Below are 23,901 nucleotides of genomic sequence, written 5' to 3'. Positions count from 1 at the left end.
CTCCCCTCAGTAACCTTTTAATGAGTTGATTTCCTATATTGTCAACTTCTCCCATGGGCTATAAAAGATTTCATCCTACTACAGGTTTGTGCTGTCTGTGCCTCCACCTCTAGCCCTCTTATCCCTCTCTGCCTAGCTTATGAAGCTCTTCAACCCAGCAATTTGACTTCTGCCATCACTGCTCTTAAATTTTCTCTCAAGAGGCACCAAATGCCAGATACAGCGGATACTTTACAGTTGTTTTCCTGATTACATCTCCTTCCTTCTTGAAATTTCTTTATTCTTCTGGCTTCTCTGATCCCTATTTTAATCCACTCTTGGTTTTGATTACTGTCTACATGGAGTACATTACTTCTCTCAAATATCTGGCTCCTATTCCAACTTCTGTTTCACTTTGGATTTTTATAGCCAGTTGTCTTTGGGATACCTGGTTTGTCTTTGGGATACCTGGTTTGTTTGAAACAACTCTGGTTATACTCTACTACCTACTTTTGCCACATGCATTCCTTTATGTTGAAATGGCATCATCCAGCAATTTCTTCTATTCCCTGACTTTCCATACCTGATAATCATACCTGAATAGTCATTTCTCTTTTCAAGCCATGTATCAGAAGTCTTGTTGTTTAAGGAAATGCTAGGCTGGGCGCAATGGCTCACTCCTGTAATCCCAGAACTTTGGGAGGCTGAGGTGGGTGGGTCGCCTGAGGTCAGGAGTTTGAGAACAGCCTAGCCAACGTGGTGAAACCTTGTCTCTACTAAAGGTACAAAAATTAGCCGGGTGAGGTGACAGGCATCGGTAATTCCAGCTACTCGGGAGGTTGAGGCAGGAGAATCACAGGAAGGTAGCAGTGAGCCAAGATTGCGCCATTGCACACCAGCCTGGGTGATAAGAGTGAAATTCTGTCTCAAAAAAAAATTTTTTTTTTTAAATCTATAGATTTTTAAGGTTCTAAACTATGTATATTTAAGTGATTGAGGCACTATATTCCACTATAGTGCTGAGCAAGTAGTTATTTTTGCACATTAAGAAGCGGAACCTGGGCTAGATGCAGTGGCTCATGCCTGTAATCCCAGCACTTTGGGAGGCCAAGGCAGGCAGATCACCTGAGGTCGGGAGTTCGAGACCAGCCTGACCAACATGGAGAAACCCTGTCTCTACTAAAAATACAAAATTAGCCAGCCGTGGTGGCGCATGCCTGTAATCCCAGCTACTTGGGAGGCTGAGGCAGGAGAATCACTTGAACCCAGGAGGCAGAGGTTGCAGTGAGCTGAGATTGTGCCATTGCACTCCAGTCTGGGTAACAAGAACAAAACTCCATCTCAAAAAGACAACAAAAAAGTGGATCCCTAGTTTAATTCTAAAAATTACTATGTAAAGCGTACTTTTACTTTCAGTCAAATAAATTTACATTAAGGTAATTCCATAAACTATGGCCGAGTCCATTTTTCCTTCAGTGGCCCTAGTCAATCTTAAATTTTTTTCCAAGACTCTTGGGTTTTACAATTAGAGGTTCAGTTAATCATTAAAAACCTTAGCGTTATTAGCATGTAGGTAGCTTTATATTACTTGTACCAACAAAACTTAATTTTTGACAGACCTCTAATAACCTCACTTTTCTGTTTTGGAAGATAAAAGCCATCGGTCAGACAGAGTTGAATGCAAGCAATCCAGAAGAAGTGTTACAGCTGGCAGCGCAGAGAAGGAAAAAAAAGTTTCTCCAAGCAATGGCAAAACTTTACTTTTAAGCAGTTAATTTTTTTTAACTTTTATTTTTTAAACAAACAATGGGCTAAAAATAAACAGTATTAAAAGGTTAAGTTTATATAATACATATGTACACATTTAGTGGTGTTTTCAGACAAAATACTGAAACAATATTAGTTTAAAAACAAACTATACATAGACTTCATAACAATAGCTTAAATTTATAATTTCTTCAAATGGAAGAGATTCACATATCAGATAACAAAATAAACTAGCAATCTAGTTTTCTAATTAAATCTACTTTATGAGGCTAAATTTTGTAATAAAAAGCTAATTTAAAATATGTAAAAGTAGCTAGCCTATGTACAGCAAGTTTTTGTGTCTTAATAAATATATTTCTAGGAGTCAGTATATATTTAATACTCTTCTTCCTTAAGAAAATAGAAGTTTAGGTCAAGTGTTAAGCTTTTATCACTTTGACACTGTCCTTATCTCACAATGTAGGAATTTAGAAAGGACGCTAACAGTTTTACAAACATAAATAAAGCCTTAGTCACACTAATTTAAAAAAAAATGATTGATTTAGGGATATCTTAGCGTAATAAAGTGACTTCCTCATATAAATAGTTTGAAAGGGTACTTAAGTTTTTCACCCAAATTGTGATATACAAAAAGGTTATTATTATCAAGCAACCTACATGTCAATAAAGCCCCACATAGGAAGGAGCCACAGCATTTATCTTGTTTATAATTTCTTTGGTACTCCCACTGTTTAGAGCACAAGTTGAAGACCATGTTCATCTAAGCCTTATTAAAAAATGTGTTATGGCAAGGCAAATAAACTAGTTTAAAAACATTAAATTTCACCATTTGTAGAAATTCAAGTTTTATAATAGCTTGCTAGAGCAGCTATAAATTAGTCACCTTATTACAAAACTAAACCTTCGTAAACAAGTTTAATTTTCAAGAACCAAATTGCACTAGTCAAGAGTGTAGGAATTTTGAGAATCTAACAACTAGATTCAAAGTACTATATCATTTAGTATACCCTCTAAGGTAGCACTTACCCAGTCCAAAACTCCAATGGTAAAATTTGTAGTTTATCAAGATAAACACAGTAACACTGGATCAAAGGAAAAACATTGCTATGGTATAAATGTGGCTGGCTTCTATCAAGTAAACCTTGGGAATGAAGTCACATGTTTGTAAACAAGTCCTGCTGTTTCTTTAACAAACAGCTAACATAGGAATTAATTATATTCTTTAGTGCCAATTTTAAGTTTTAAAGAATGGCAGTGTAACTTCTGAATTGGCTAGGATAATCACAGCACTATTTTCCTGTAAAACATGAGTAGTTCAGCGATACCAGTTTTACCCAATACTTGGTGAATTCCAACTTGTTTGCTTAGTTATCTTTAGTGTTTTCCTGGTGGTTTTTCGGTGCTCTTCGGTGGTGTCATAATGCCTCCATTGCACACTGGTGACAACTGTCCCCCTTTTCTGAAGGTGTTTATGTAATTTACTTCTTCCTATACATGGGAAGAAATCATGCACTGATTTCGTAAAACAAAGTCAAACAGACTTCTCTGGGTACTTATTTGAGATTATTTAGGCCTAATCGTCTTTTTATGTCTTTGCAAGTGTGAATGGTCATATTCTGAAAGTTTTTGTAATGCTATATACATTTTTTAACTTTGGTAGACTGTTGGCATTGATGTTGAGACACTTCACAAATCTTGCTTTGATTTCAAAGTAATTCTATGAACTTTTCTACATTTTATCATTTTGCCTTTGCCCATTAGAACTAACTTTCCCCTGACCATCGTATATAACTGCCTGAAGGAGTACTCTATTCTGACCATCAGTTTCAGTCACTTAGTAGATTCAAATAGCAAAGCCAAAAAGCTCCAAAAAAAGAAACATACCAGCATAGCCAGGTAACTTGTATGTGTCTGGATATTATGTCTGTCTTCCATAGGAATCTTCTTAAAAGTCTTCAGCTTCACTGGACTAGTACTTTTTACTACATTGACAAAAGGTACCATCCAATCTACACATTCTGAAATACTGTCCCACTCCAAACCTAAATAGAAAAAAGAAGTTAGAAAAGCATGAAGGGTGTACATCAGAAACTATCTTACATATGCCTAATCTACTTGCTGCTGTTTCTAAATTTTGAGATACTTACTTTAAAAAGAAAGAAAAATTATAACAAGTTTAGCATGTCAAAACATTATCACTCTCAAACTATATGACTGTGTTGAAGGGAAAAAGGACTTCAGAACTTCTTAACCAGTACCTTCTACATGAAACCGAAATGGTCAAATCCCAAACAACTCTTAAAGTGGAGCTATAATGTTGATTTGTTCCAAATGTATTTAAATTCCATTTGGTCTTCTCATTTATAGATACATACTGAGTATTGGAAAGTACTTTCAACAGAAAGGAAGATAATCCCTGAACAGCTAATTTTTTCCGCCAAAGTTTTAAATCCATGTTTAGCAGAATGTTAAAGTTCAGACTATAGTCCCATTAGAAGTTGTGAAAAAGTAAGACAACAAACAGTCTTACCTGAGGCTTTCTTAACCACTTCAATGGAGGTAAAATGGCACAAGGCAGCAGCAGTCAGTATTCTGTACTGGAACTCTAATGAATCAATGGCTAGAATACACAGATCTAAAAGCTAACAAAGGAAAAAAAAAAGCACAAGCAATTTAGGAGAAGGATGAGTACTAAATGTCTCCTGCTGAAACTTTAGGGATCTAGAGATAAATAAGCCACCAACCTGAAGGAAGTAGACAAGGAAGGATTGCTGCAATACAGTGTGACATGTACTAGCAGGAAGGGCACCTAATCCAGATTGGAAAAGATAGTGATGGCCTCAAGTTGCCATAAAAGAGTCTTATAAGGTAGCCAGGAAGATTGGGAGGCAGAGAATGTTCTAGGTATAGGAACATCACTTGGAACTCAGTTCACAGTAGTTCAGAACTCCTAAGATGAAAAATATGAAATAAGCAAGGAGTACCTTTCCTTCATTTCTTATCAAGGATGAGGGGTGGTGGCTAGAGGCATGGTCTAGATTGGATCACAAAGGGTCTTTAAGTCAGAACTTCATAGGTTGATTCTTGTAGTTTTACTGGAAGATTTTTAAATCAAAGTTCCATTTTAAGAAAGATACCTTAGAATGGAGTGGAGCAGACAGATTAGAAGGAAACATGTTTGTTAAGCAGTGAGATTAGTTAAAAGGCTGTATAATCCAGGCAATAAGAGAGCTGAACAAGTATCAGTGGAATGGTATAGTATAAAAGGGCTAGATTTCATAGATTTGAGATGATACTTATGTAGTGGAATTAAACTTCAAATCTGTTTGTCCTCATTGGTCCAGAATGTAGGAGAAATGGGAGGAGTTGTGAATTTGAAGTGAAATATTACTATTATATACTCTAGAAACTCCACATTGTTTATCAGCTTATCAAAGATTTACCCTGTTAAAAGGATATAGCTGCCTAAGGCAGTTTGGGATGTGAGGAATTCTGGATGAAAAAATTAAGCTTTTATAATAAAAAGTTTTACAAAATAAACCAATTCTAGTATATACTTAAAATTGGTTATCTGAGTATTCATAACATGCTAGATTTAAGCACCACTGCCCACAAATTTTAACCTAGGTGACCTAATACTCCTCCCCAAATGTCTTCCCTATGTTAGATTTTCATATCCCAAACAGAGTAAGAATGTAGATTTTCTTCACTTGATATATGGCAGATATAGCAGCCTTAAGATTACTTACTAGAAATAAGAAAGAATGGGATCTCTATCTTTAATTTTTTTTTTTTTTTTAATTTTTTGAGATGGAGTCTCGCTGTTGCTCAGGCTGAAGTGCAGTGGTGCCATCTTGGCTCACTGCAACCTCCGCCTCCTGGGTTCAAGCAATTCTTCTGCCTCAGCCTCCCAAAAGTAACATGTTGGCCAGGCTGGTCTCAAAATCCTGACCTTAAGTGATCTGCCTGCCTTAGCCTCCTAAGTGCTGGCATTACAGACCTGAGCCACAGCACCCGGCCAAGTCCTCCTCCTCTAATTACTTACTTTGCTAAATATGCTAGCCTAGAAAAGTTTAATTTGAATTTATATTCTAAAAAAATTTATAACAAAGTAATTTTAATTCTAATATTTAACTTAGGTACTATGTATCCAAATATAAAGACATCATACAGAATAATTATGCCATTATAAAGCTTAAACACAACTGGCTAAAAAATACTTTTCCCCCATTTCATATCCAAAAGAGATACTTTAGTAAAGTGTAAGGACTTTGTTTTCTAGAAATATTAAGCAACATAAACATTGGGGACAGAACTTTATACATCAAAAGTTTTGGTTTAGAATTAAGGTGTAAATTCAGTATGTCATTATTTTGTGGTATAGCCTATTTAAGACTATATATGCATTAAAACCTATAATAATATTACCATTTAATCAATAAAAATGTCAGTACCTGAGCTATTTGAATGAATGTTTCCTGAGAATACTGAGGTAGAAGAACTTTAGGAGCATCTTTAAGAGCATCCACTTGGAGAAAAAGATTTAGCCAGGAGATGACTGTTACAGGACAAAGTTCCCATTTTAAAGCCTGTTAACAAAATGTTAAAATTCCTGTTAATGAATGTAAACACATATACCACATTCTATAGTAGAGTTTAGAGGTTGATTCTCCATCCAACCATGACAATATTTTGATGCATTAACCTCATAGAATTGGATCCTAATACAAATCTCAGTTTTGACTTTTTACATTGTATTTGAGATTTGATCATAACTTACTTAGTAACATAGTTTCTTTTTTGCAACTAGGAAAACGTATATTATTACCTTTAATATAATGAGTTCCATCTTTAAGATATCCTCTTCACTGCAAGCACCATCAGTGACATAAGCAAACTCTTGGAGTTTAGGAGCGTAGATTTCCTTTAAATTATAATTTTTTTATTGAGCACAATTGAGATAGAAATTAAAAGAACCACAGTGTTCCTCAGTTTACAATGGGGTTACATCCCAGTAAACCAAACAATTGTTTAAGTAGAAAGTGCATTTTCTTTTTCTTAGAGAAATAACCAAAACAAAAAAGTGCATTTTCTTTTTTTCTTTTTTTTTGAGATGAAGTGTCTCGCTCTGTTGCCAGGCTGGAGTACAGTGGCACTATCTTGGCTCACTGCAACCTCCACCTCTCGGGTTCAAGCCATTCCCCTGCCTCAGCCTCCTGAGTAGCTGGGACTACAGGCACTCACCACCATGCCTGGCTAATTTTTTTTGTATTTTAGTAGAAACGGGGTTTCACCATGTTGGCCAGGATGGTCTCCATCTCCTGACCTCATGATCTGCCTTTCCCAGCCTCCCAAAGTGCTGAGATTACAGGTGTGAGCCACCACACCCAACCTTTTTTTTCTTTTTGAGGCAGTCTCACTCTGTCGCTCAGGCTGGAGTGCAGTGGCACAATCTTGGCTCACTGCAACCTTTGCCTTCCAGGCTCAAGTGATTCTTGCGCCTCAGCCTCCCGAGTAGCTGGGTTTACAGGCATGCACCACCACACCCAGCTATATTTTGTATTTTCACAAGAGAGAGAATTTCACCATGTAGGCCAGGCTGGTCTCAACTCCAGATCACAAATGATTCGCCCGCCTCAGCCTCCCAAAGCACTGAGGTTACAGGTGTGGGCCACCGTACCCGACCAGCAAGTGGATTTTCAACTTACAATATTTTCAACCTATGCAGACATTGCCCTGTTGTATGTCAAGGAGCATAATGAATGCAGGTTATTTTTCAGTTATCATAAAGTCAAACCATGGTAAGTAGGGGACCGTCTATATATACAAATCACATATAGGCTTCAGATTTAAGGACAGCCTCACTAAGTAATTGTAAATCTTAGTAAAACAATCCTACTATAGTCAAAACCTTATTAAGATATTTTCATATCTAGGTATCTAAATTAGCAACTGTTGATTATTGAAACTTCATAGAATTGATTTTGAATTTTCATTAATACAACTAGAATATCTTAAGTCATTACAGTTAAAAACAGCCAAACTTGTTTTAAAATTGCCTAATATGTTGATCAGATCAAAAGGAGACACCCTGCCTGGTGCAGTGTAGCAGCTCACACCTATAATCCCAGCACTTTGGGAGGCCGAGGTGGGAGGATCACCTGAGCCCAGGAGTTTTATAAGACCAGCGTGAGCAACATAGAGAAACCTTGTCTCTACAAGAAAAAATAGCCATGGTAGTGCATCCCTGTAGTCTCAGCTACTTCAGAGGCTGAGGTGGGAGGATCGCTGTAGCCAGGGAGATTGTGGCTGTAGTGAGCTGTCATAGTGTTACTGCAACCAGCCTGGGTGACAAAGCAAGACCCTGTCTCAAAAAACAAAAACCAAAAGACACCCAACAAATAAGATCTAGAAACTAAAAATATTTCCTTTACCCCTAGTACAAAAATATGGTTAATCAAAAAATACTTCACGCAGTTTGGCTAACAGGTCTGTTTTAGCACTCCAGAGAAGAAGCAGAATCATCAAAGGATTAGAAGATGTGTCTCCCACATAGCTAAAAGACCAGGATTTCAGTCTAGAAAGTTGTCTAAAACAGTGTAATTTCAAGTAAGGATAGACTGAATACAAATTTATGTGCCAAATTCAACAGATTTGGGGATGGCTCTTAGAGCTCAAAAGACATTTAAAAAAAATACATTTTAAAAAATTAATGTATGATCACAGTTCCTCTCTTACCCTCAAAATGATACCATCTATGAAAGTTTTAGATGAAAGTATTAATGATATCCATCATGTATTAAGAAAAGTAAATTGAGCTTATGCGAAGGAAAACCTTAAGAAAGGAGTTGCCTTCTATCATGGCAGCACCATTGGATATAAAAATATTGGGCTGGATAAACCATTATTCTAATCCAACACAGTATTCATTTCATTTTATTAGCCATTTAGTTTTCAAAGGTCATTCTATTGAATACAAATGCTATAATTATGTATATAAATAGAGCACCAATATGTTTCATTTGGCAGAATGAGCCATGAGACATTTCACCTATATACTAATCCCAGAATCTAAACCAGAGACTTGTAATAAGGCTCAGACATTACAGAGGGAACTATGGTAATTTATCATTCATCCCTGTGATAATGTTCAGAAAATGTACTGAGAAACAAAAACATTCACTTTCCTAAGGAGTTAATATAGAACACGGTATTCTCTGGGATTAATATGTTGATTTAAAAAAAAAGTTTGGGATAAATATGTCTAAGGATAAACTTTGAGAACTTACCTCAAGTTTGGAAGCAATGAATAATGAGGTAATTCCAATGAGTTGAAGCATATTTTTATTTATATCCTTTTGTGTCAACATAAATCTATCAAAAAAGTCTTGCGCAAGATAAAATGTTTCCCTATGCAGTGTGTATACTTCACATACCTAGAGAAGAATCCAAACATTTAAATATTATCCTCTGAATTTCTCCAAATTAGAAAGTCATTTCTTAGCATTTCAGACTTTACACTTAAGCCAAACTGATAGCAAAGCTAAGACAGGAAAGGAAAGAAACATGAACTATTAGGATAAACAAATCTATTACCACATTTACTAGTTTTAGTTTTTTTAAAAACATCATTTATTTTTCATATTTTACTGTACTGGTTAAGAATTATCGAAAGATACTGAATGGTTAACATTGGTGATAAAATCTTATCCCTTGTTTCTGACTTTAATGGGAATTGCCCTGATGTTTTACTATTGTTACTACTAATAATAAATAGTATCTGTCATTTCCACACTTATAGGGAAAGCTTTTAATTCTCACAGTAACTCTGTAAGTAGGTACCATTATCGACATTTTGGAGGTAAGGAAATAGAGATACATACCAGAGTTTTTTTTTTTTTTTTTTGGAGACAGGATCTCACTTTGTCACCCAGGCTGGAGTATGCAGTAGTAGCCCTGCAAACTCCTTCAGGCAATTCTCCTGCCTTAACCTCCTGAGAAGCTGAGATTACCAGTGTGTGTCACCATGTCAGACTACTTTTTTGTATTTTTAGTAGAGATGGGATTTTGCCATGTTGGCCAGCCTGGTCTCGAACTCCTGGCTTCAACTGATTTGCCCTCCTCGGCCTCCGAAAATGCTGGCATTACAGTTATGAGCCACCACACCCGGCCACGTGAGTTTCTAATAATGGATTTAAACAAAATCTCTGCTGGCTGAGTGCAGTGGCTCACACCTGTAATCCCAGCACTTTGGAAGGCCACAGTGGGCGGATCACTTGAGGTCAGGAGTTCGAGACCAGCCCAGCCAATATGGTGAAACCCCATCTCTATTAAAAATACAAAATTTAGCCAGGCATGGTGGCCCGTGCCTGTAATCCCAACTACTCAGGAAGCTGAGGCAGAAGAGTCACTTGAACCTGGCAGGCAGAGTTTGCAGTGAGCCAAAATCATGCCATTGTACTCCAGCCTGGGTGACATAAAGTGAAGCTCTGTCTCAAAAAAAAAGAATGTTGAATTTCAAAAAAATGTCTTTCACATCTGTTGAGATCTCAGCATTTTTCTCATTTATTGTTAAGGTAATAAATTAATAGATTTTCAAATGTTAAATCAAGTTTGCATTCCTAGACTGAAGAATATAAACTAAGACAAAGTAGAGTTCAACATTGCTGGATTTGATATATTCTGTATGCTGTTGCATATGTAATCATATTTAGGCAAAAACAGGAATAAATTGAATAGGATAGCCACTGGATAAATATCAGTGTAACAAAAAGGAAAAAATTAAAAATTAATGTAATTGCGCTTAAGTTGATTCCATGATCAGTAGACACTCAGGAAAATGTCAAAACCCAGTGCCTTCTTTTGCCCATGATTAAAATCCAATCTTTCCTTCTAGTCAGAATAAGGAAAAAAATGACCTGATGCAAAAGGACAACATTTTATAGTCTTAAACTTTCCTAATAGCTTGTGAGAGTTATTCCTGCCATGTGCTACTCTTCCAAAAAGTCTATGGTCTTTTTTCCTGAGAAGGCTTCATCTCTGTCTTAAAGACAGACTACAGAGCAAATATCCAAGAGTTGGAGAGAAAATCAGTTTGTCATCAACATAAGTAATCATTTCCTCAATAATAATTTGAGACTTTTTTACAGTTATTATCCAGAGAAAGGAAATAAGCCTAAACAAGAGAGAGAATTCTGGCACAAATCTATAGAGGCTTCAGGATCACCATTCCTTTAAATTAGTGGTATAGTATATTTCTGAAAAGAACAGAAGACTATAATAAAGAGAATGAACTTGAAGCATAAAGAGCTCAGGACTTCCAGATATCCATAGTCTCATTATGGTTTAGAATATGGAAACCAGGATTCCTAATCATCATTTTATTTTGGTAATGCAGAAAAAGACTTCAGAGGGCCCTGAAGCCTAGTTCTAGTTCTTCACTTTGTATAGCAGAATTCAAAACCTAATCAACTATACATTCTATTCACCTTGAGTATCTGTGGCTCCTAGAACAGTGGCTGGTACATAGCAGTATCCACAGATAATAGGAATTCTGAATTGAGTTTAGTTATATGTAGTAGCTTTGTTATTATTTACTCTTATAGAGTCACTTTCCACTTTGGGTGCCATCAACTACAATAAGTACCTCAAAAAAGCTTCCTGGGGATGGACAATAAACTCAGAGTACATGGAAAGCACATTTACAACTAAATATTTTTTCCATCTTACAGAGAAAAGAAATTTGTATTGCTGGAACATACCTCTAAAAGCCAGTCTAGAAGTACAGACCTCATCTGTGGTTCCAAGTCAGAATGCAGAACTTCAAAATGTTTGTCATGAACATATCTGCTCTCCTTTTTTAACATGTTTAGCCAGACTTCCTTTGAACATCCCCAGCTATGGAAAGAGAGAAAAACAAAACGCATATATATATATATATATATATATATATATATATATATATATATTTCAGACAGAGTCTTGCTCTGTTGCCCAGGCTAGAGTACAATCTAAGTGGCACAATCTTGGCTCACTATAATATCCATCTCCTGAGTGCAAGCGATTCTTGTGCCTCAGCCTCCCAAGTAGCCGGGGGTTACAGGTGCTGGCCACGAAGGCTGGCTAATTTTTGTATTTTTAGTAGAGATGGGGTTTCACCATGTTGGCTGGGCTGGTCTCAAACTCCTGACCTCAAGTGATCTGCCTGGTTCACTCTCAAAGTGCTGGGATTATAAGTGTGAACCACCACGACACGCCAAAAACCGTAATTTAAATTGTGCAATCCATGTAATATACAAGCTCTGTTTCACATAGATAAAATTCAACTTTCAGACACTGAAATCCAAATCTAATTGACTCTGGTCAATTAGCACTTAGAAGAAGCTCTTAAAGTAAATTAGAAAAACAAAACTCTACCTTAATTTTTGGAAACCGTTTCCTTTGTGTGAATAAACAGAAGGCTGAAATAACACACTGAGAACCTGCACTATGATCATCCAAACCTGCAGATTTCAAGAGAGTGCTTTCTAGTCTCACTTATTTATATTTTATAAAAGTTGCTGTTAAAAGATAACCATGATGCTCTTCCCCTAAGTGTTCTGAGGTAATCTGTGAAAATAGTTGGCTATTCACTTGACCTGGAAAACCCCACAAAATCATGCAAATCAAGAGGTTCAAATCTTTGTGTTCACTGTAAGAACACTTATTAAACTGCCCAGGCCATCAAGGATATGCATATACAAAAAAACCACGAAGTGGCTGGGTGTGGTGGCTCACGCCTGTAATCCCTGCACTTGGGAGGCTGAGGCAGGTGGATCACTGAGGTCAGGAGTTCGAGACCAGCCTGACCAACATGGTGAAACCCTGTCTCTGCTAAAAATACAACAACAAAAAAATTAGCTGGGTGTGGTGGTGCACGCCTGTAATCCGAGGTACCCAGGCAGCTGAGGCAGGAGGATTGCTTGAACCTGGGAGGTGGGGGTTGCAGTGAGCCGGGACTGTGCCCCTGTACTCCAGCCTGGACAAAATAGGAAGACTCCATCTCAAAAAAAAAAAAAAAAAATGCAGAGAGTAATGCTGAACTTAAGGGTTTAGATGTAGATTCTCTGGTCATTGAGCATCTTGAAGTGAACAAAGCACCTAGGATGTGCTGACGGACCTACAGAGCTCATGGTTGGATTAACTCATACATGATCTCTCCCTGCCACATCGAGACAATCTTTAGTGAAAAGGAACAAATTGTTCCTAAACTAGAAGAGGAGGTTGCCCAGAAGAAAAAGATATCCCAGAAGAAACTAAATAAACAAAAACTTATGGCACGGGAGTAAATTCAGCATTAAAATAAATGCAATTAAAAGTTAAAAAAAAAAAAAAAAGTGCACACCTGTAATCTCAGCCCTTTGGGAGGCCAAGGCAGGCCGATCACGAGGAAGAGATAGAGACCATCCCAAGAAACAATAGGTGTTTGGCTAGCAAAAAGAAAAAAGAAAAAGAGATAGAGACCATCCTGGCCAAAATGGTGAAACCCTGTCTCTACTAAATACACAAAAATTAGCTGGTCATGGTGGCGCACGCCTGTAGTCCCAGCTACTTGGGAGGCAGAGGTTGCAGTGAGCCGAGATCATGCCACTGCACTCCAGCCTGGCAACAGAGCGGGACTCCGTCTCAAAAAAAAAAAAAAAAAAAGGCCAATCATAAATTATTACACTACATGTTTTGTATAAGCTGTACCTCTTAGTTATACTCATGAACTAGAAAAAAAAAAAGCATAGACCTTACTAAGAAATAAACAGTGTTGATAGATTAATTGAAAAAGCTTCCTTTGAGTTGAAACTGCAAGAAACAAGAATAAAAAATTTAGGGCCGGGCGCGGTGGCTCAAGCCTGTAATCCCAGCACTGTGGGAGGCCGAGGCGGGTGGATCATGAGGTCAAGAGATCGAGACCATCCTGGTCAACATGGTGAAACCCCGTCTCTACTAAAAATACAAAAAATTAGCTGGGCATGGTGGCGCGTGCCTGTAATCCCAGCGACTCAGGAGGCTGGGGCAGGAGAATTGCCTGAACCCAGGAGGCGGAGGTTGCGGTGAGCCGAGATCGCGCCATTGCACTCCAGCCTGGGTAACAAGAGTGAAACTCCGTCTCAAAAAAAAAAAAAAAAAAAAAAAAAAGAATAAAAAATTTAAAGGAAAAAGCTGCACATGTAAAAATGCTTCCAATCCTAACAAAAAAATTCAGTCCTATTAAGTCTTTACAGTACTCAGCAAGCAAATAAAAATAACTTTATAGAATCGGTGTTTTAAATACCCTTATCATTTGCAAGCAGCCCTACTATCAGATAAAATGATACAGGCTTAATTAAATATTAGTAAACAGTTTTTACAACGTTTTTTCTATTTTATAATGACAGCAAAAGACAAAATAATGCCATACATTAAATCAGCACAATTAAGTATCTTTGAAATAAAATTACTGAAATTTTTCTTACCTTAAATCAGGCAAAGGTGAAGGATTAATAAAAAGATTTTTAAATCTGTAATTTGTAAATCTGGAGAAATCACTTGTTCCTATTTCTTTGTGAGGTGTTTCAATGAGAATGCAAGGGCTGATCCCCCCAGATAATACAGGTGGCCAACAATTCTGTCAAAAAAAAAAGAAAAGAAAAATATCAATTTGTGCAAGGGAAACCTTAGTTTTCATCATGGATCTTTCATAAATGAAAGCTAATGTGTCTAAAGAATCTGTAATTTTAGCTAACATAGATGGCAATATAGCTAATTTGACATTCATATTTTATAAACAACCCATACAGCTCATGTTAATTTTTATAAAGAGTAACAGGATGTTTTAGACAACAAAATGCAATTATGGTAATAGAAGACGCTAGGTGTTGAAGGAGGAGAGTAATAAAATACATCTGTGGTCTAAAATACTAATCACTTTCAACATCATAGAATTGCAGTTCTCTGTATCTCACAATAGTAGCAGGGACTTTTTAAAATAAAAAGCTCTTTTTTAAAAAAAAAAAAAAAAGTTGTCGGCTCTGATACTTTTGAATATTTGAAGCCAAAACCTTAAAACTGGAATCAAGTGGAACCAATTACTTAAAGGATCCTTTTCCCAATAATGCTGGTTTCAAAGGGAATCCCTATCTCCAAAGTGCTTTCTGTACAAAAACACATAGGAAGAAGAGATACCAAAGGGCTGCATGCCAGGCTGTCAGTGATCTCACATCCTATTTATGCCCAAGAAGCAGCTATTAGGACCGTCTACTAGAGTCTGCGAGGGAACAAAGAGCAGTATATTGGCTAGATTAGGCGGGCCCGGGTGCACCAGGCAGCTCCAAGAGGGAGGGATTTACAAAAAGGAACCAGCTGCTTGAAGGCACTTACTCTGCAGCTGTAGTAGGATTCGGGCACATACAAACCCCTCAAAGATAAGCGCTTTCCTGCTGACCTCTAGGGGCATTAAAAGTGTCAGAGGAATCTATTGAAAAGCAATAAACACATAATTCTATTCTTATTCGTCTATCCTCCATTTCCCCCCCAAAACCACCCAGCCCAATTCTGCATTACCCTAATTTCATACTGATGTTTCTTGGTGACCTCCTCTCTTCTTTTTTTGACATCCTGGAAAATAGAAAAGATCACTGGTAAACTAAAGTCCTAACATGGAATTTCGTTCCTCCCTCTTTCTCCTTAAATCACCTGGGTTGTTTTCCTCTTCTTGGCCTGGATTATTTGGGCTTCTTGGGGAGATTCCGTCTGGCTGGGCTGGGGCTGCTGCTTAGCCTGTAAACGGCTACTGTGGTGAATTTTTAAAAAGGAAGTGTAATTAGTAAGTCAAAGGCAGCAACGAATTGAAACATGTCTCTAAGACAGATAATGTTACCTTCGTCTTGACATTCTCTTCTTTCAGGTGTATAAAACCTCTGAAGGGGGGAGAGGAAAAGCCGCAATCAAGTACATTGTCATTCACATTCTCCAGGTGGCAGTAAATCGCGGATTCGGAGGTTTTAGCTCAGTCCCTCAGAAGAGGGCCTGGGCCGTGTGACCCTGCCGTCTTCTGTGCTGTTAGCTAGCTCATGGTAATTCACTTTGGATACACGCCTGCATCTCCTCAACTGAATGTACAGCCGGGACGCGGGCGTCCAAAGATTTACCAAGCACTCCCGGCACCTTGAATGCGCACAGAAGCACCTCTTCCCCAAACGGGTTTTTCTGGGTCTTCCACCCTCTCCCCCGTACACCGAGATTCGGGCTTGGGCAGCGCCCCCACGTCCCACCTCCCGTCCTGGACGAGCGCGGAGAGGGGGTTGTGGAGGCGAAAGGCTGTGGAGAAGCCGGTTCCGCGCCAATTCGGAGAGCGGCAGTGGCGGGGAAGCAGGGGGCGGAGGAACTGACTAGTGTCACGGCCTCCAGTCTCCTTTCCCTCCTTCCCGGTCCCGACCCCCTACCGCCGCTCGGAGGGGCGCCGGGACCCCAACTCCTGATGGGAGGCGGGGGGCAGGGAAAGGAGCTAAAGAAAGGGGAGACTGGCCTGGCCGGGAACTTTTCTCCCCATGGAGGGAACCCTGCCTCCCATCCTCTCTCCCACGAGATAGGTCCCCAAATGAGGGTGGGATAGAGAAGCCCCTAGAATGAGGGGCGGCTCTTCATGCCCCGCCGCTTCCCGGTCCCCTGCCAAGGGTCCTGACAGGGACGGAACGCGGGGACCCATGACCTCCAGTCGCCTAGTTTTCAGCCCTCCCGTATTTCCTCCCTGAGGCTCCCGCCTGCGGTAAGGGATCGGCCCAACTGGGCTTTCTTTCCTCCCGCATCCCCCTTACGCGCAGCAGCTCCTCACCGCCAAACCAGCTACCGCTCAGCTCAGCTGGCGCCGGCGCCAACCCAATATATAGGCCGGGCCGGGCCCGCCCCGCACGCATGCGCCTCAGACTGACACCTCCGGACAGCGCACTCCGCTCTCCCGCCCGCGGTCCGTCCGCGCGCCCGTGCGTCGCGCCCTGTCCTCGCTAAGCACCCGCCACCCGGGGCGGCCGTGGGGTAGACTCTCCCAGGCTTTCGGTCCCCGTCCACCACGCCCCACAGCGCGGCCGGCGGCGACTGGGAGACTCTCAGAGGCTCCTTTTCCGCTGCTGGCCTCCCCGCCGCCCAGCTCCTGCATCTCCCGCCAGTTTGCTCTTGCCCTATCCCACTGCAACTCCTGGATTTCGGGGCTGTCAGGCTGCGGCTCTGCCCGGGCGCATGACAGGAGGACGCGACTCAGGTAAGCATAGGGTGGCTGGGGAGTGACAGTCCTGGGGCGCACCCTGGCCGTCCCGCCAAGGCCTGAGAGAACCTGGGTCTTCCCTGAGCTACGCGGGGACCTCAGGGCCCGCCCCTGGGGGAGGAGCGAAGCGTTGACTGACGAGCTGGCCAATGGGAGGCACGGGCGGCAGCACAACGTGGAGCTGCTGCAGAATGTAAACACCGCTCCACCGCGCGCCGAGCCTTGTGCGGCTCTGCTAGCTCGTTCCGGCCCGGCGACCACCCGGAGCTGGCTCCGCCAGTCCCGCGCTGCACGCCCAGGTAAGGCATCTCCAGTCCGCCCACCCAGGTACGTATCAACCCTGCTTTCCAGCTCCCCCGACCGGGTTTCCCTCCCCATGGATGGGTCGCTCCCCTAACCCGCTGCCCTGCCCCTGCAATGGCCTCTAGCTGCCACCCCACAGTCCCCGCGCTGGAAACCCTCGCGCCACGCCGCGTCCTCCCTTGCGCCTTCTCTTCCCCGCCTCCAATTCCGGGGTCCCCAAGGGTAAAACCCGTCTCCCTAGCGGGGCCCGGGAACGGCATTCCCCCTCCCCGTCAGCACGGTGGTCCCACGGGACCTGGCCTGATGAGAAGAACGGTCGCCACCACGTGCCTGCCCGGGCCTGCCTGCCGCGCCCCGCCCCGCCGCTGCCGCCAGCGCGCCTTGCGGAGCCCGCGCGAGCCGCCAGCGCGGGAGGGCGCAGTCCGCGCCCGAGCGCTATTGGGAGGAGGAGGGCCTGACGCTCTTCCTTTTCCTTCTCCTGGTGTTTAAGCTTAGGCTTCCCTTCGCTGCCTCTGAACGCCCCCCGGCCCAACCAGCGCACCCCAATACTGCCCATCGTCAAGTGAGACTTTAGGCTGGTACTCAGCAAACAAGTTTTGGGGCGGGACCAGCGAGGCGGGAAACAGCTCCGGAAACAAAGACCCCCGAGGTGCAGGAGCCGTGCGACTGTCTCTCGGAACCCGCGGCTGCTCGTGCGGGCCGCGTCTGCCCTGGCACTGGGCGAGCAGGCAGGCGGGCAAGCGGGCCGCGCCAGGGAGACGCTGCCGCGCGGGCGGGAGCCTTTCCCGAGATGCACCGGGAGGCGGCGCCAGGCGCACCCGGCTCCCGCCAGGCTTTTGTGCTGCGCGGCTCGAGCGCGCCTGAGGCCCGGGAAAAAGCCGCCGCGGATGGGCGCTTTGGGGAGGGCGAAGTCCTTTTCCACACTTTTTCGATTGTTATTCTCGTAACGCCGGCAAAGTAACTGTTTCTCCCCCTAATTTACCTGTAATAGCCTTGCCCAAGGTGACAGCATCAGGAGAAGCCCATGCCTTGTCAGTCCCAAGAAACTTCCTGCCATTTCTAACGCTTAGGATGGCTCTCGCGGAGCAGAAGTTGCCTTCCTTTTGCAGTCACTTGAAACGCTGTTACCGATATAGCTGAAAGGTCTGACAGCATGATGGCAAGAAGAGGGATCGGGGATCGCCCAACAGGCGTCACCTGATCTTAAGCAGGACTGTTGGCCGTCGTGGTTGAATTTGATAAAATATTACTGAAAACCAAGATGTGGAGTAACGTTTGTGGGATTCATCTTTGAATGATGAATGTATACTCAGTCCTAACTAGTAAATTAATTTTAAAAGACACTGCTCTTACAAATGTCCTTTGTCATCCCTTGACTGTTACATGAACAGAATGCAATCATAGAAAAGGAGAAATTAGGAAATTCCAAGACATCATTGTGTAGAAAGGAATAGGGTGAATTCTCCTGTATTACAGGTACCTGGTCAGCAGACAAGTGGGTCTCTTAAAAGAAAAAAAAAGTTGGAGGGGCAAGCATGTTTGCTTTTAGCTTGCTCTTTTCCTACTCATCCCAGTTTTAAAATTCACCTATTTTTCCTCTATTGTACATGTAAAGTTAAAACACCACGGCAGATAAACTATTGGCCTCTATAATGCTTCTTTGGGGTAACTATTTTGATTGCTCTGACATTCATTTTCAGGAGGATAAAACCCCAGAAGGTTCTTGGAGGCACAGGCTTAAAAAAACAAAACAACAAAAATTCAGGCTTAGCCTGCCCATTTCTTTATTCTGTGCCCTTTCTTTGATGTATCTCCTCTGTTGAAGCTTCCCAGATCCTTTTCTCTGTGCTGCAGTTATGTTCATCTTACAGGTCAAAAATTTACCTATTTAGATGTCTTTTATTTCGAACTAAGCCTTCGAAATTGTTTTGTTCATTTTGTAGCCAGTATTCAGCAGTTCAAAGGCATATATAGTAGGACTTGGGTAAATGCTGATTTGAATTATGTGTAGGATATCCCATTATAGAACTTTAAGTCTCTAGGTTACAATGATGGATGATTGATCGATGGTGGAATTATTCCCAATAAGTACCGGGCTTTTAAAAACATTAATAGACTTTAAGAACAGTTTTAGATTTAAAGAAAAAACAGGTAGAACAGGACTTCCATATTCCCACTCCCCCTTCCCACCTGCCACACATGAACAGTTTGCCTTGTTATTGACATCATATGGTAGGGCACATTTATTACCCTATGATATGTTTACCATTAATGAATCAATGTCGATGTGTTAGTATTAACTAAAGTCCATACTTTATTCCTGTGTCTTTAGTTTTTACCTCCTTACTGATCTAGGATCTCATCCAGGATACCCATCACATTTAAATGTCATGTCTTAGGTTCCTCTTGGCCATGGCAGTTTCTCAGACTTTTCTTGTTTTGATGACCTTCACAGTTTTGAGGAGTGCTGGTCAAGTATTTTGTAGGCTAACCATGAGAAAAACATCAGATGAATTCTAGTAGAAGAGTTGACTGGGGTTATGGGTTTGGGGAGGAAGATCATAGTGGTAAAGTACCATTTTCCTCACATCATATTAAGAGCTCATACTAGCCAGGCACAGTGGCTCACACTTGTAATCCCAGCATTTTGGGAGGCTGAGGTGGGTGGAACATGAGGTCAGGAGTTCGAGACCAGCCTGGCCAACATAGTGAAACCCTGTTTCTACTAAAAACATAAAAATTATCTGGGTATGGTGACACATGGCTGTAGTCCCATCTACTCGTGAGGCTGAAGCAGGAGAATCGTTTGAACCTGGGAGGCGGAGGTTGCAGTGAGGCGAGACTGTGCCACTGAACTGCAGCCTGGGGGACAGTGAAACTGTCTCAAAAAAAAAAAAAGAAAGTTGATACCGACATCATGATTTATTATTGTTGATGTTGATCTTGATCACCTGGTTGAGGTAATGTTTGTCAAGTTTCTCCATTGTAAAATTACTCTTTTTCCTCCCTTTCCATACTGTGCTCTTTGGAAGGAAGTCACTGTGTGCAGCCCACACCTAAGGAGTGAGGAGTGATCTTTTTTAGGATGAATTATCTGTATTATTTTAATTTCTTCTGCATTGGAGATTTGTCTCTTCTTCATTCATTAACTTAGTCATTTATTCCTATCAGTGTGTACTTACGGATACTCATTTTATAATTTGAATTATAACTCAATACTTTATCTTGTTGTTGAAATTGTTCAAAACTTTCACCAAGTTATTTTTCATACATTTTTATTGTCATGAGACTCATTTGAAGCTAAGCAAAAATGGTCTTAATGATAATCAGTATTTCTCACGTAATGAGAAAGGAATAAAAATTTTTCTTTCCATTTAATGAAATTTGCTTATCCATCATGCTTATCTAAAACATATGCAAAATAAAACAAATCTTTGTATTTTAGTAGAGATGAGTTTCACCATGTTAGTCAGGCTGGTCTCAAACTCCTGACCTCAAATCGTCGTCCTTCTGCTTTGGCCTCCCAAAGTGCGGGGATTACAGGCATGAGCCACTGCACCTGGCCGATTTTTATAATTAGAATCAGGTGAGATGCAGTTTTAAAAACTATTTTATTAAATACATTTTTACTATAACATAGTTTTGACTTCACATTCTATGTGGAAGGGTCATTGGGACCTCTTGACGTCCACAGAACACACTTTGAGAACTGAACTGCATACATAGTTGCCCAAACCAGAATCCTGGGAGTGAACTTAGTCATTCCTTTCTTCTTTTTTTCTGAGCTCCATAATCATAGATAACATCTCCTGGATAAAATGATGTACTAGGCTGTACCCTAAGCCTTCACATACTATTAACTCCTTTAGTCCTCCACCAACACTATGAGACAGGTGCAAATGACTGTCATTCCTGGTTTATAAATGAGGAAGCTGAGACACAAGTGTAGCTTGCCCAAGATCCACAGTAGAGTCTCACTCCAGCTCCCCTGGTGCTGTGCTTCTTCCATTTATCACCAAAGTCCTTTCTCTTCAGTTGCCAAGCCATTTCCAAATTATGCTTTTATTTCCCTCTGCCTCAGTTCAGGACACCATTCTGTCTTCAGTGCAATACTCTTCTGTTTTTCCTAACATGCATTACCCCTTGCAGTCTGCCTTCCAACCTATTGCCAAAATGCCCTTCCAAAGCATAGATGCCACCCATACCACCCGTGAAGACCTTTCTATGCCTTGACTTGGATTAACAGTCAAACCCCAAAACTTAAATACACAAGGCCTTTTGCGCCCAGGAGATCCACCCACATTGTTTTCCACACCCCCTGCACTTCTCACCTTGGGACCTTTGCACCTGCACCTCATTTCTCTCCATCTCCATTGCCTTTCCCCAGCTAGTTCCCATTTATTCATTAATATTTAAACACTGCCTTTTCTAGAAAGTTGTCTTGCCCTTTACTGAAGTAGGACTTTCCTTTTTACCCCCTCTTCTCCAACTTATGCTTGCCTCTGCTTCTTCTTGCCTCTGCCAGGCTATAGGGAGTCTCTGGGGGCAGGGGCTTGGTAGACACCAGCCCCCTTTGTGGGATGAATGGAGGGAAGGGGGCAGAGTTGTGTTCTCAGGGGGTGGCCCTCAGAACCTAGCTTCAGGAAACACTCCCTTGAAAGAGCTTTGCAGCTGGCACCTTGGAGGACTCAGCAGGGTGGCAGCAGAGCACTGCCCTCTGCTCCTGAGCTCTGGGGACCAGGGAGGCACCTGGGAGTCTAGGCAGATGAGCCTCTGGCTCAGCCAGTGCTGCCTTTGGCTGCCACCTCAGACGGAGGGCCCTTAAGAAGGCAGGCATTATACAGTGTGAAACATAGAGAGCACGCCTCAGAAATGGTTGGTCCAGTTCCTTCACGATTCCTGAAACTGCAGTGAGGAGAGAGAACAGAAAAGTTGGGCAGCAGAGGAAATCCAGAAGCTCTGGGAGGTTGGAATAGGCAGGAGGGCACAGAGTGCTCTGGGCGGGGCCCTGCTCTCCTGAGGAGGATATGGCAGTTACCAAGAAACTGTTCTCTGTAGCCAGAGCTTGAGTTATGTTGGATTGGGGAACAGAGGGTAAATGTGGAACAGATAACTATTGTTAGGCATGATGCAAAAGATAAGATGATATGGTAGAGGGGACTGCAGGGGCAGGGAGTGATCTGGGGAGGACTCACAGAGGAGGTGACATTTAGTTCATTCATTAATGCAACAACACTAGGGCACAGTAAAGCAAACAATTCCTGCCCCTTAGAGCTTAAATCTAGTATAAGGGAGGGGGAATATCATAGAAAATAATAAATGTGTCAGATAGTAATAAGAACTAAGATGAAAAATAAGAGCAGGGTGCGAGATAACAGGAGGTGCTCTGTTAAATATTCAGGCAAGGCCTCCTGGCGAGACATTCGAGCAGAGAACTATGAAGAAAGAATAAGCCATGCAGATAGGAAGGAAAAACTTCCTACGTGGAGAAACAGAAAGTCCAGAGGACTGTGGCACATTCAGTGCACAAGGAGGTTCGTATGGCTGGAACATGGTGAGCAAGGGAGTGAGGGGAAGGAGATGCAGGGGGAGAGAATGTTTTAAAAGTATCCAGCTGGCTGCTATGTGAAGCATAGACTCCAGCAGGGGAAAAGAGTGGAAGCAGTGACCGGATAGGAGATGGGTGCAAGGCAGGGAAAGGGATGGTTTGCGGGAGCGGGCTGGGTGATGGAGATGTGGAGCAGCACATTCAGGATATACACTGAAAGTAGAGTTGTGCTGATGGACAGACTGGGGCGACTGTGAGACAAGCAAAAGGCAAGCAACTAGACGAATGAATGGCTGTCACTCAGAGGAGCAGCTGTGGGTAGGACAAAATCAGGAGCTGGTTTTGGACAGGTTCAATGTTTTAAAATTTCCTGTACATTTTTTTATTATCACTATTATTACTATTTGGCAGAGTCTTGCTGGAGTGCAGTGGTGCACTCTCAGCTGACTGCAACCCCCACCTCCCGGGTTCAAGCAATTCTCATGCCTCAGCCTCCCAAGTAGCTGGTATTACAGGCATGCATCACTGCCTGGCAAAAATTTTTTTTGTATTTTTAGTAGAGTCAGAGTTTCACCATGTTGGCCAGGCGGGTCTCCAACTCCTGGCCTCAAGTGATCTGCCTGCTTTGGCCTCCCAAAGTGCTGGAATTACAAGAGTAAGCCACTGTGCCCAGCCTATTATGAAAAATTTTAAATATTCAGCAAAGTTGAAAGGATTTTATAATGAACACTCATATGTTAAACCACCTAAATTCCACTATCAACATTTTGCTATTCTTACTTCATCACAGATCTTTCCATTCCATCTTATTTTCTGGTTCATCCCCCGGCCCTCGAAAAAAAAAAGAGAGCTTGGCCGGGCGCGGTGGCTCAAGCCTGTAATCCCAGCACTTTGGGAGGCCGAGGCGGGTGGATCACGAGGTCAAGAGATCGAGACCATCCTGGTCAACATGGTGAAACCCCGTCTCTACTAAAAATACAAAAAATCAGCTGGGCATGGTGGCACGTGCCTGTAATCCCAGCTACTCAGGAGGCAG

General features: G+C 41.8%; 2 protein-coding genes across 2 annotated transcripts in view; one reads left to right on the top strand and one right to left on the bottom strand.

Moving 5' to 3' along the window:
* The window catches only part of INTS8 (integrator complex subunit 8), a 59,123-nt gene extending 56,853 nt beyond the window's left edge, over positions 1-2,270 (top strand). Inside the window, exon 27 of the mRNA XM_032248798.1 lies at positions 1,630-2,270. Coding sequence (XP_032104689.1) covers positions 1,630-1,746 — 117 coding nt within the window. The 3' untranslated portion in view covers positions 1,747-2,270. The remainder of the gene's footprint in view (positions 1-1,629) is intronic.
* CCNE2 (cyclin E2) lies at positions 1,736-16,661 on the bottom strand. Its single transcript, XM_032248806.1, has 12 exons — positions 16,589-16,661; positions 15,635-15,674; positions 15,451-15,547; positions 15,319-15,372; positions 14,232-14,383; positions 11,508-11,643; positions 9,036-9,182; positions 6,575-6,670; positions 6,201-6,335; positions 4,277-4,388; positions 3,631-3,788; positions 1,736-3,234 (listed from the first exon to the last, which is right to left on the bottom strand). Exons 2-12 carry the CDS (start codon positions 15,646-15,648, stop codon positions 3,121-3,123), a joined length of 1,215 nt encoding a protein of 404 aa, XP_032104697.1. The 5' UTR covers positions 15,649-15,674; positions 16,589-16,661; the 3' UTR covers positions 1,736-3,120.
* Between the last annotated feature and the right edge of the window lie 7,240 nt (positions 16,662-23,901).

This window comes from Sapajus apella, unplaced genomic scaffold (genome assembly GCF_009761245.1).
Source record: "Sapajus apella isolate SASKATOON/1434 unplaced genomic scaffold, GSC_monkey_1.0 scaffold3, whole genome shotgun sequence".
NCBI lineage: Eukaryota > Metazoa > Chordata > Mammalia > Primates > Cebidae > Sapajus > Sapajus apella.
The sequence above is the reverse complement of the archived record's forward strand: the minus strand, read 5'-3'. Positions and strand labels throughout refer to the sequence as shown.

What these genes read in the sequence shown, in the direction of transcription:
- CCNE2 (XM_032248806.1), bottom strand. An exon ending in AGAAGAGGAAAACAACCCAG is followed by an intron (nt 15,373 to 15,450) that starts GTGATTTAAGGA and finishes TCTATTTTCCAG; the next exon opens with GATGTCAAAAAAAGAAGAGA. An exon ending in AACATCAGTATGAAATTAGG is followed by an intron (nt 14,384 to 15,318) that starts GTAATGCAGAAT and finishes TTTTTTTGACAG; the next exon opens with AATTGTTGGCCACCTGTATT.